Here is an 11778-nt window from a genome sequence, read left to right as displayed (position 1 = left end):
TGCAGTCCTTAGGGTCACTAAGAGTCGGACATGACTGAGCAGCTTCACTTTCCCTTTTCACTTTCATGCATTAGAGAAGGAGATGGCAACACACTCCAGTGTTCTTGCCTGGAGAATCCCAGGGACGGGGGAGCCTGGCGGGCTGCTGTCTCTGGGGTCGCACAGAGTCAGACACGACTGAAGCGACTTAGCAGCAGCAGCAGCAGCAAAAATGAAAAGAGGGACACAAATAATAGCTGGCTGCCAGTGAGGACACCCCGAAGGGCGAGGGTTGGGCTGGGCCTCTCGCGCCTGGTTTCCCAGACTCTCCCTGAGTCTGGGTCCGGGGTTGTCCCCAGCGTGCGCCCAGGCACAGCAGAACCCCAGAAGCTGACTGACAGGTTTTCTCCAGTAAGAGGTGGCTCTTGAAGCTCTGCAGAAACAAGTGTGGTGTGTTATTTCAAGGCACGATGGCTGCAAAAGTGGTCCCTATGCCCCCCAAGCCAAAGCGGTCCTTTATACTGAGAGTCCCTCCCAACTCCAAGCTGGGCCAAGACCTACTTCGAGATGCTACTAGTGGACCCAAGACCATCCACCAACTGGTTCTGGAGCACTTCCTCACCTTCTTGCCCAAGCCAAGCTTAGTCCAACCCAGTCAGAAAATCAAGGAGACCTTGGTTATTGTGAAGGATGTGAGTTCAGACCTTCAGAATAGAGCTTCCTCTTTCCCCAGTGCAACCTCGTCCCTTAGTGACGCTTCTACCTAGAGAAGGAACCCAACAGAAACAGGAGACAGTATCTCTGTGTCTGAAATCTGAATCTGAGAAACTGGTGGTCTTTGAGGATTTGAATGTATTTCACTCCCAAGAAGAATGTGTAAGCCTGGATCCTGTTCAGCAGCCCACCTCAGAGATGGAAGAAGACAGCATTGGGGAGATGATGTTACTGGTCAGTGGCAATAATCCTGAGGGTGAAGAGCTTCAGACGGAACCTGTAGAGGATGAAGATCATAGAGAAGAGTCTTCAGATTGTGATGAAATGGATTGTGCCATGGTCCCTAAGCAGTCTCCAGATTGCCAAAAAGAAGAAAGATTAAATACATCTATTCCAAAGGAAAGGAAAATGAGAAATCTTTTAGTTACCATTGAAAATGATACTCCTTTAGAGGAACTCTCAAAATATGTGGATATTAATGTTATCGCACTTACCCGAAATCGTAGGACAAGAAGATGGTATACTTGTCCGCTGTGTGGGAAACAGTTTAATGAGAGTTCTTACCTTATTTCCCACCAGAGGACTCACACTGGAGAAAAGCCCTATGACTGCAGTCACTGTGGGAAAAGCTTTAATCATAAAACAAACCTTAATAAGCATGAGAGAATCCACACAGGAGAGAAACCTTATTCATGTTCTCAGTGTGGGAAAAACTTCCGTCAGAATTCTCATCGAAGTCGCCATGAAGGAATCCATATAAGGGAAAAGATATTTAAGTGTCCAGAATGTGGGAAAACCTTCCCAGAAAACAGAGAGTTTGTTGTTCACTTGCAGAGTCACAAGACCAAGAGGCCATATGGTTGTAAAAAGTGTGGGAGAAGATTTGGTCGGCTGTCGAACTGCACCCGGCATGAAAAAACCCACTCAGCATGTAAAACCTGAAAACAGAAGTGACATCAGGGAAAGGTCTGATGGTACCACCTCAAACTGAAATATTCCATAAATAATTCTGAATTGCCAGGCTGTCTGAAAAGATACAGATAAAACCTCGTTATAGCCAAAATCAGATAAATATTCAAGTTTGCCGAAACCTCAAGTTTTTAGAAAATTCGCAGGGGAAACAAAACATCCTCAAGGGCTATACCTCAGTTAGCAACCAGGCTTTTTAGACTAAAGAGCTTTCTTTTGTGAACTTATGCAACGATGTACAGCTCACAGATCCCTTTCCCAAAAAAGGCTTTGAAATAGGAGTCTGGGGGCTGCTTACCTTAAGGTGAAGACTGACAAGTGTACTGAAAGTATCAGGATATTCCATTCCCCCCCTACATAGGAATTCACACCTGAGAAATAATGTAAAGATCCTTATCTTGAAACTGTTCCCCTAAAAGAACCAAACTACTGACTTGTTAATAAGAACAGATTCTATCAGCCATTCATATCACCATCTAAAGATACCCTGAAAGCTTGAGAGATGAAAGGGATTGTTTACTTTGGAATATAGGAAAACACAGCAACTGAATGTCAAAGACTTATTCCATCATTTGTATGTGATCTAAAAACTAATGATCAATTTCAATAACTCTTGCAGTTTGTGGTGAAAAGAGACGTTTACAGAAATCCTCTTCACAGTGTAATTTAAAAGTGTCTGCTGTTCTTACTGTATTTTGTCCAGCTGTTAATTGCTCAAACAGCTCTCTCATGCCTTTGCCTTGCCGGAAGAAGTTTGGGTCACTCAAGCCTGGCCACCCAGCCCCGCTTCTGGAAAAACTTATGAATTTTGTCCCTCTGTTGAGTCAGGAAAACCTGCCAGGAGGAAACCCCAGGATCCTGCAGAGGGGGAGGAGGACATTGGCTTGGATCTGTGGCTGGTCAATAACCTTGCCATGTGTGTAGTTCCCATCAGACCGTTGGCAATGGGTGGTCACTACCTCACAAGCATAGTGTTTTACTTTTAGAAATTATCTCTCCAGTGGCTCACTCACATTACCCCTCAGGAGATAGGGTTCCAGCGTCCTCACTGTAGTGGACATTTGTTCTCTGTGGCTTCCTGGTACCCACAGTTCCTGACTTGTCTGCCAGAAGCAAGGCCAGTGGTGCCTTCACAGGACCAATCCTGTGGTGTGTCATTTTCAGATTCTCCATCAGTCTTGCTCCTCTTAGATTTCCTTAGGTTTTAAATTGGTATCTGTATTGGAACAGGCTAAATCCTGTACACTTATGGTGGAAAATTACCTTTACACGTTTTGTTCCCATCCAGAAACCTACCTTCCATTGATTAGAGTATTCTGAGTACGGTTTTTCCTAATTTTCTTGCGGTAAGTTCTACACAAAACAAAATTTTGTTTTTGTAAATAGTTTTTTTTTTTTTCATTGTATTTTTCTAGTTGGTTATTGCTCTTGCATAGGAAAGTTATTTTTAATTATATATTTGCAAAACTAGCTACTTCTCTGAATGTAATTTTCAGTAATTTCTCAGTTCTGTTAAAATTTGTGATTAAAAATTATACTATCTATAAAAAAAAAAAAAAAATGAAAAGAGGGAGAATTCAGCTGACGAGATAATTTCATCCATCACACATGTCTCTTGGGAGGAGAAGAAATGAGCTCCACCCTTTAAAAAAAAATGAAGTAAATCCATTATGGGCCTCTCTGTGATGAGTTACTGAGAAATAGATCACTTGCCTCAGAAACACAGGCAAAGATCGTGCTACACGAATCCCCAAAAGCATCATACTGGCCAGAGCAACAAGAAGAGAACTGGAACTGAATACCCCCTTTGACCACTGATGGATCACCACAGGCAGCCCGCTCAGCCTCCCTGGGCCTGTTTCCTATCTGCGACACAGGAAGAAAAATCTCCCAAACCTGGGCTTTGAGACCCTTGGGGAAAAAAGATACATATCCTAAAACATCACTGTTTGCCACAACCCATGCATTTCAAATGGGCCGTTGCTGAGTGAACCACGTTAATTCTTCAGTCTAATCACTCAGTAAAAAAAATAATGCACCTTTAAATCAAAGAGGGACACCAAAGCTGATGGCTCTGCTGAGAAGAAAAAGAAATGTTTTGACAATATCAAAAGACCTTTGCTGTTGATCACAGTGATGAAGACACCAACTTGCTTGAGTCATTTTTCTGCCAGCTCCCCACTCAGCTGCACTCCCCGCGCCTGACACTGAGAGGAGGGTTTCCCAGCCTGATTCGTCTGCCCAGAAGACAGTCCTTGGGCCATGTTTATTGGTGGCAGGGGGGAGCCTGGGAGACAGGGAACCATCTCTGTGTCTTAGAGAGAGAGCCCTTAGACCTCACTTTCACAAAATTCCTAAGATAGAGAGAGGGGATTGCTGATGGTCGTAGAAGGATCCAGACCCATATGGAGAAACCAGAGCAGACTGGGACAAGTGGCCAGTTTCCTGAGCACCATGGAGGGAGACTGCAAGCTCTCAGAGCAGCATTGCAACCAGCAAGGCCTCGCCTCCAATCAGGCACAACTGCAGGGCGCACCAGGTGGAAGGAGGAGCAGGTATACCCTTGGGGAAGGGGTCGGTTGGCAGCCAGAGGCCCCTGACATGACTCCTTTCTTCTTCCCATCCCTGCCTCCATTCTGCCCCACAATGGGGGTTGCCAACATATCCATGCATCTCCCCACAGACCAAGGTTTCCCCTTGGTCATTCATGGGCCCAGCTTTGTAACACTAGTGGCCTGGGAATAGGCATGTAAGGCACTGGAAGCGGTCTCTGAACTGTTTGCACAGGAATTTTCAAGGACCTGGGTACCAAAAATGTAGTCTAGAGAAAGAACATGTTTTTTGGCCCCTGGGCTCCTTCTGGTGGGAAGAGGTGCAGCCAGTGGGGTGCCCTCCAGAGTGTGGGGCCCAGGACAGAGGTCTTATCTGGTTGAGTCTAAGGGTGATACAGGAAGAGGGCTAGACAGAGAGACTGAGATGGCCCTCGTGGTTCTCCACAGCTAGTCTAGAATTTGCAGGCACTCCAGAAGTCCCCATGCACCCTGGCTGGAGTCACAGAAAAGGTAAGAAGGACTGAAGAGGCCTGGACTTGGGGTGATGAGACTCCCAAGAGCAAGGACCTTGAGACCTGAAGCAAAAGCCACCACTGATGTTAGCACGTGACCCAGCAGTGGATTCAGTGAGGACAGAAGCAGATACCCAGAGACAAGCAGGCCAAGACGTCTCATTCAAAGCCAGCAAGGATCTAGTCTATTTGGGCCAATGGACTGCACACCTATACACTGGCAACCACGTAGCACTGAAGAAGAGGGGATGAGAGAAACGCTGATGATCCAAGCATCTACGTGGACCACACTGAGCTCACCTGAATGAGGCAGATTAAACTGGGAAAGACTGAGATACCATGAGACTGTACGTTGGAAACAGTAGTACTCTTCACCCACCTTTCATTTTCACCATATAGAGTGGTCTCAGGATCAGTTTATAGCAGCACTACCCAACCGTTCTCCCATCGTGGTGCACAGAGCAAATGACAATACGTGTGTGGATCACGGGAGAAGGTCAGTGGCTGGGAGCTCCTGTCCCTCCCAGTCACCCTGAGAGTGGAGGCACCTCTGAGGGTCTGTCATAGCTCTTCTTCCAAGGAGCAAGTGTCTTTTAGAAGTGTACACCCCCAGCTATGGGATGAATGAATGAAATGGGCAAATTAACCTACATTAACTTCAGTCAAGATTCTGTACTGATCAGTTTCCTTTGGAGAAGGAGAGATCATCCTCACTACCTTGAAATGCCAGTGGAAACAGTGACAATGGAAACAGTAACAGACTCTATTTCCTTGGGCTCCAAAATCACTGCAGATGGCGACTGCAGCCATGAAATTAAAAGATGCTTGCTCCTTGGAAGAAAAGCTATGACCAACCTAGACAGCATATTAAAAAGCAGAGACATTACTTTGCCAAAAAAGTTCCATCTAGTCAAAGCTATGATTTTTCTAGTAGTCATGTGTGGATGTGAGAGTTGGACCATAAAGAAAGCTGAGCACCGAAGAATTGATGCTTTTGAACTGTGGTGTTGGAGAAGACTCTTAAGAGTCCCTTGGACTGCAAGAAGATCCAACCAGTCAATCTGAAAAGAAATCAATACTGAATATTCATTGGAAGGACTGATGCTGAAGCTGAAACTCCAATCCTTTGGCCACCTGATGCAAAGAACTGACTACATTTGGAAAATGCAGTGATGCTGGGAAAGATTGAAGGCAAGAGGAAAAGGGGACCACAGAGGATGAGATGGTTGGATGGCATCACCGACTCAATGGACATGAGTTTGAGCAAACTCCGGGAGATGGTGAAGGACAGGGAAGCCTGGCATGCTGCAGTCCATGGGGTCGCAAAGAGTCAGACATGACTGAGTGACTGAACACCACCACCACCTTGAAACGCTATTTGATGAGGCTGAAATGAGGCAACGGACACACAGCCTTTGGGAAAGTTAGTATGAACTCAATCCACAGTAGGTTTTTGGACTACTGGTCCTTATCTCACTCTAAGCAGATATTCCCAGGGGGACTCAACTAGTAAAATGGAAAACGCTAAACTCTTTGTCCCTGCCCAGGATGGCCCTTCCCTGGGAGACCCTGGTGTCCACAGTTGCTTCAGACTCTGCCTGGCTGTTGAGCTACAAATCTCTCTCCCTCTCCAGCCAATGGTGGACCCATACGTTAAATTGCCTTTTCTCTTAATTCATTCTTCCTTTGGTCCCCAGACCTCACTCCCCTCACCTTCACAACTAACTGATCCCCATTTTCTCTCTCAGAACCTACACCTCACTCTTCCTTTAGAAGGGACAGAGGAAAGAACCATAACAATACACCCTGGATGGAGGTTGGCACTTTGGGGGAGAGGCTCATGTCAGGAGCCTACAAAGGTGCCTTGGAAGTCCTGGTAGACCTGAGAGAACATCAATGATCCGTGAGAACAGGACACTTTGAAGTCAGCAGATTTTTTCTGAAAAAGTTCCACATCCTTCCCTGAGGATCAGTTATAGCACCAAATAAATCAGCCACTCCTTCACCCCATCTCCTTGAGGGACTTGTCTTTTCCCCTGATATCTCTGAGCCATCTCATCAAATCAGCCCTCCAAAAGCTCTGAAACTGAATATCCCTGCCCTGCAGCTAATGAGGAACAGAAATATAATCAAGGCTTTTCATTTAACAATGAATCAACCAAAGCGTTTGGGAAAGGTGCAACATTTACAAGAACATTTACATTTCTGTGCTAAACGATTATTTTAAAACTTCACACTGTATCACCAAATATAGTGCTGAGTGGAATTAAACACATTCCATGTAATTCCGTAGCACAGGTTTTGTTAAGCCTGGTGCTCTGGAAATATCTGAGTTTGCACTGGAATCAAGGGAAGAAAAGGGGCTCAGGAGAGGGAAATGTGAACATACATCCAATGTCTTCAGTTCTTACTTGTCTAGAAAACTAGAGCCAGTGAGAGGGGATTAGATGACCCCAGAGGCTTGACTGGACGCCTTACCCCGAGGCTAATACACAAGTAAGTTCCAAAGAAGAACCAAGGATGGGAAAGCTTGTCTCCTTCACAAAAACAGAGCTGAGTTTCCTGACTACTCAGTCAATTGCTTCTAATCTGCCCTTCCTGACAGCTCATTACTTTCTTTCCTAAACATGCCAGACGCTAGACAGTCTTCTCTGGGACCGAGGAAAAATGAAGTGAACCTTCAATAAGTATGGAGCTGAGCTTCTCTCCTCAGTAGATACCACAAGGATTACTCAGGGAGCCTGTACAGAGACAAGTGGTCAGGGATTCACTGCCCGGCTGTAAGTGCTCCCTGGACTTTAACACCTTTCACGTTTCTCTGTTTCTTTGGAATCTATGACTTTAGCAAAGCAACCGGTGCACGTAATTCAGAAATCTAACTCTTTTGGGAGACACTTTGAACATATAGACATAACTAAGGTCTTATTTTAAACCAATTTTTCCCAATGAACTGTGCATGGCACAGTGTTAGAATCATGCATTGAATGCAGTGTGGCTGTCACTTGTCCTCAGTGACATAGTTTGTTTCTGATTTGTTTCTCTGTCCCACTTAGACAAGGCTTCCAGCATGACCAAGGGTGGCTAACCCAGCGCACCTGTGTTCCAGGGACCCCTCTGCGCTGCGTGGTTCTCTTGCGTTCCATTTCTCCTTGGCTCTGCGGTATACTCAGATCAGACCACTTTTAACAAAAAAAAAAAAAAGCTGGCCATGACATCATTGGGCTGCAAGTCAAGTTTTCGTCCCAAACTCCCTTCCCTCCCCTGGAGCCAGTACCTATGAAAGATTTTGTAATGGTACTTAAGAGATTGAGGACTCTGTTATCAGTTAGGATATGAGTTCAGTTACATGTGACAGAGACCCAGAACCACATTGATTTAAATAAGATAGAAATGTATTTTTCTCCCTCTTATGAAAGCTGCTCTCAACCACCTATCCCTGGAGACTTCATGGCATCCTCAGTCCAGCCAGCAAGAAGATAGAAGGGGAGGGGACACTCCTTCCTTCTGAGGTGTATAACCTGGAAATGCCACATGTCACTTTCACTTATGTCTCATAGGCCAGAATTTAGTGACCTGGCTACACCTGGCTGCAGGAGAGCCTGGAAAGTATAGTCTTTACCCTGGGATAGCTTGCCTGATCATGTACTTGTTGTTCAGTCGCCAAGTCACATCCAACTCTTCACGACCGCACGGACTGTACCATGCCAGGCTTCTCTGTCCCCCATCATTTCCCGGAGTTTGTCCAAGTTCTTGTCCAATAAATCAGTGGTGCCTACTAATGTATCAAGATAATGTCCCATACGATAACTGTGAAGCCAAAACAATTTGTGATTTTTGGACCAGATTCTTCCCCTGAATCAGCATTTGTGAATGTATTGCCTTCGTTTTACAACCCAGGGAGCAGATGCACACCAAATATGAGGCTTCATATTTAGGGATATGGATTTCTTGATCCAAGGAAACCTGTATACAGAATGGAATGCATGAAAGAATTATCCAGATAATTCAAGACAAAAAAAATTCAGGTTCTTAGAAACAACATTTCCTATTCTCACTACCTAACAGAAGGATTGGGGGAGGAGTTTTATAGCAATAGTTCAAAGGTACGTTTGCTGATAAGATCAGGGTGTGATGTGGCCTGTAGTTGTTTAGTTGCTGAGTTGTGTCCAATTCTTTACAACCCCATGGGCTGTGGCCCGCCAGGCTCCTTCTCCATGGGATTCTCCAGGCAAGAATACTGGAGTGGGTTACCATCCCCTTCTCCAGGAAATCTTCCTGACTCAGGGATCAAACGCAGGTCTCCTGCATTGCAGGCAGATTCTTTATCGTCTGACCACCAGGGAAGCCCTTTGGTTCTGTAAAAGCCTCAAAGATATTTTCATGTGCATCCCTTGAGGCAGAACCAGGACCCTGTCCCACGGCTACACTGTTGTTTCCTGGCTGCTCCTCCCGTGTCTCTGCTTCCACTACCTTCCCTGCTTAGCAGTGGTTTGACTCTGACCTTTGGGATTCAGGGAAAATCTTGGAGACTGGAGCCTGTTCCCTATGAACAAAGAACGAAGGACACAGAAAGGCTCCCAGGAACCCCACAGGGTCCTGCTCGGTTTCAGAAACACTGTTTACATCGCAGATTCCAAAGTCATTGTGCACTCAGTTCAGTTCAGTTCAGTCGCTCAGTAGTGTCGGACTCTGTGACCCCATGGACTGCAGCACGCCAGGCTTCCCTGTCCATCACCAACTCCCGGAGTTCACTCAAATTCATGTCCATCGAGTCGGTGATGCCATCCAACCATCTCATCCTCTGTCTTCCCCTTCTCCTCCTGCCTTCAATCTTTCCCAGCATCAGGGTCTTTTCCAATGAGTCAGCTCTTCGTATCAGGTGGCCAAAGTATTGGAGTTTTGGCTTCAGCATCAGTCCCCCCAATGAATATTCGGGACTGATTTCCTTTAGGATGGACTGGTTGGATCTCCTTGCAGTCCAAGGGACTCTCAAGAGTCTTCTCCAACAACACAGTTCAAAAGCATCAGTTCTTCAGCACTCAGCTTTCTTTATAGTCCAACTCTCACATCCATACATGACTACTGGAAAAACCATAACACTGACTAGACTGACCTTTGTTGGCAAAGTAATGTCTCTGCTTTTTAATATGCTGTCTAGGTTGGTCATTAGCACTGTGTTTAGGAAGAAAAGTTAGAGGTCACTTTGTCAAAAGTCACAATCATGACATTAGCCTTCCTGGGTCCCCACATGGGGCAAACATGCTTTCTCAGTCACCCCCTGTGGTAAGGCTGCTGGCAGCTGCCTCTAGACTACACTTGGATAGGCACTTAGAACTGAGAGATGACACTTCTTCATTCCACTTTGAGTTCAGGAAAAGATGTCAAAAAGGGAAATGTTAGGTTCCTTGACTGCTGAGTTTTTGTGTGGTAGAAATTACCTAAAGCAGTGATTCCTAACTCTCACTGTACATTGGAATCACCAGAGGAAGTTTTAAAACCTCTACATCCAGGACCAGCCCCAGGGATTTTCATCCTGTTATCCTGAGGTGGAGCCAAAGGACCAGAATTTTTAAATGTCCCTGGGGGATTCTAACATGCAGCCAAAGCTGAGAAGCAATAATGTAAGGAACCTCCTCCCTGTGTTTTGAAGTGAGCCTTGATCCATCCCAATCTTCACAGGATGTGCAACCAAGATTAAGAGATTTCAGATGAAGTGAGCAGGGAGCCCTGTTGCCTTCAGTGGTTACAGCCAATTATCACATACCTACAGCTCTGATGTTGAGCCCTGGGAGAGGGTAGGTTGAACAAATGGAGAAAAAATAACCGAGGGAAAAGATTAGCTTTGGTCATGCTCTTTTTGTGGAAGGAATCCAATTAAAGCACCCCTCAAAAGATGTGGGTTTCTCAGATTGGGAGAAAATAATAGCAAATGAAGAAACAGACAAAGGATTAATCTCATAAATATACAAGCAACTCCTGAAGCTCAATTCCAGAAAAATAAATGACCCAATCAAAAAATGGGCCAAAGAACTAAACAGACATTTCTCCAAAGAAGACATACAGATGGCTAACAAACACATGAAAAGATGCTCAACATCACTCATTATTAGAGAAATGCAAATCAAAACCACAATGAGGTACCATTACACACCAGTCAGGATGGCTGCTATCCAAAAGTCTACAAGCAATAAATGCTGGAGAGGGTGTGGAGAAAAGGGAACCCTCTTACACTGTTGGTGGGAATGCAAACTAGTACAGCTGCTATGGAAAACAGTGTGGAGGTTTCTTAAAAAACTGGAAATAGAACTGCCATATGACCCAGCAATCCCACTTCTGGGCATACACACTGAGGAAACCAGATCTGAAAGAGACAAGTGCACCCCAATGTTCATCGCAGCACTGTTTATAATAGCCAGGACATGGAAGCAACCTAGATGCCCATCAGCAGATGAATGGATAAGGAAGCTGTGGTACATATACACCATGGAATATTACTCAGCCGTTAAAAAGAATTCATTTGAACCAGTCCTAATGAGATGGATGAAGCTGGAGCCCATTATACAGAGTGAAGTAAGCCAGAAAGATAAAGAACATTACAGCATACTAACACATATATATGGAATTTAGAAAGATGGTAACGATAACCCTATATGCAAAACAGAAAAAGAGACACAGAAATACAGAACAGACTTTTGAACTCTGTGGGAGAATGTGAGGGTGGGATATTTCAAAAGAACAGCATGTATACTATCTATGGTGAAACAGATCACCAGCCCAGGTGGGATGCATGAGACAAGTGCTCCGGCCTGGTGCACTGGGAAGACCCAGAGGAATTGGGTGGAGAGGGAGGTGGGAGCGGGGATCGGGATGGGGAATACGTGTAAATCCATGGCTGATTCATATCAATGTATGACAAAACCCACTGAAATGTTGTGAAGTGATTGGCCTCCAACTAATAAAAAAAATAAATAAATAAATAAATAAAATAAAATAAATGACAAAAAAAATAATCAGAGGCAATTAAAATTTTCCGTATCATCTCAATAATACTA

At 45.0% G+C, this 11778-nt stretch overlaps 1 protein-coding gene across 1 annotated transcript; it reads left to right on the top strand.

The window, feature by feature from the left end:
• The first annotated feature begins 229 nt into the window (after positions 1–229).
• LOC133042783 (zinc finger protein 200-like) lies at positions 230–3196 on the top strand. The gene is given in 2 exon segments (XM_061123712.1): positions 230–710; positions 712–3196. Coding segments are annotated over 2 exon segments (1197 nt in total). The 5' UTR covers positions 230–449; the 3' UTR covers positions 1648–3196.
• The last annotated feature ends 8582 nt before the right edge of the window (positions 3197–11778 follow it).

This window comes from Dama dama, chromosome 21 (assembly GCF_033118175.1).
Source record: "Dama dama isolate Ldn47 chromosome 21, ASM3311817v1, whole genome shotgun sequence".
Classification (NCBI taxonomy): Eukaryota; Metazoa; Chordata; class Mammalia; order Artiodactyla; family Cervidae; genus Dama; species Dama dama.
Note: the sequence above shows the minus strand (reverse complement) of the source record. Positions and strands in the feature narration are given on the sequence as shown.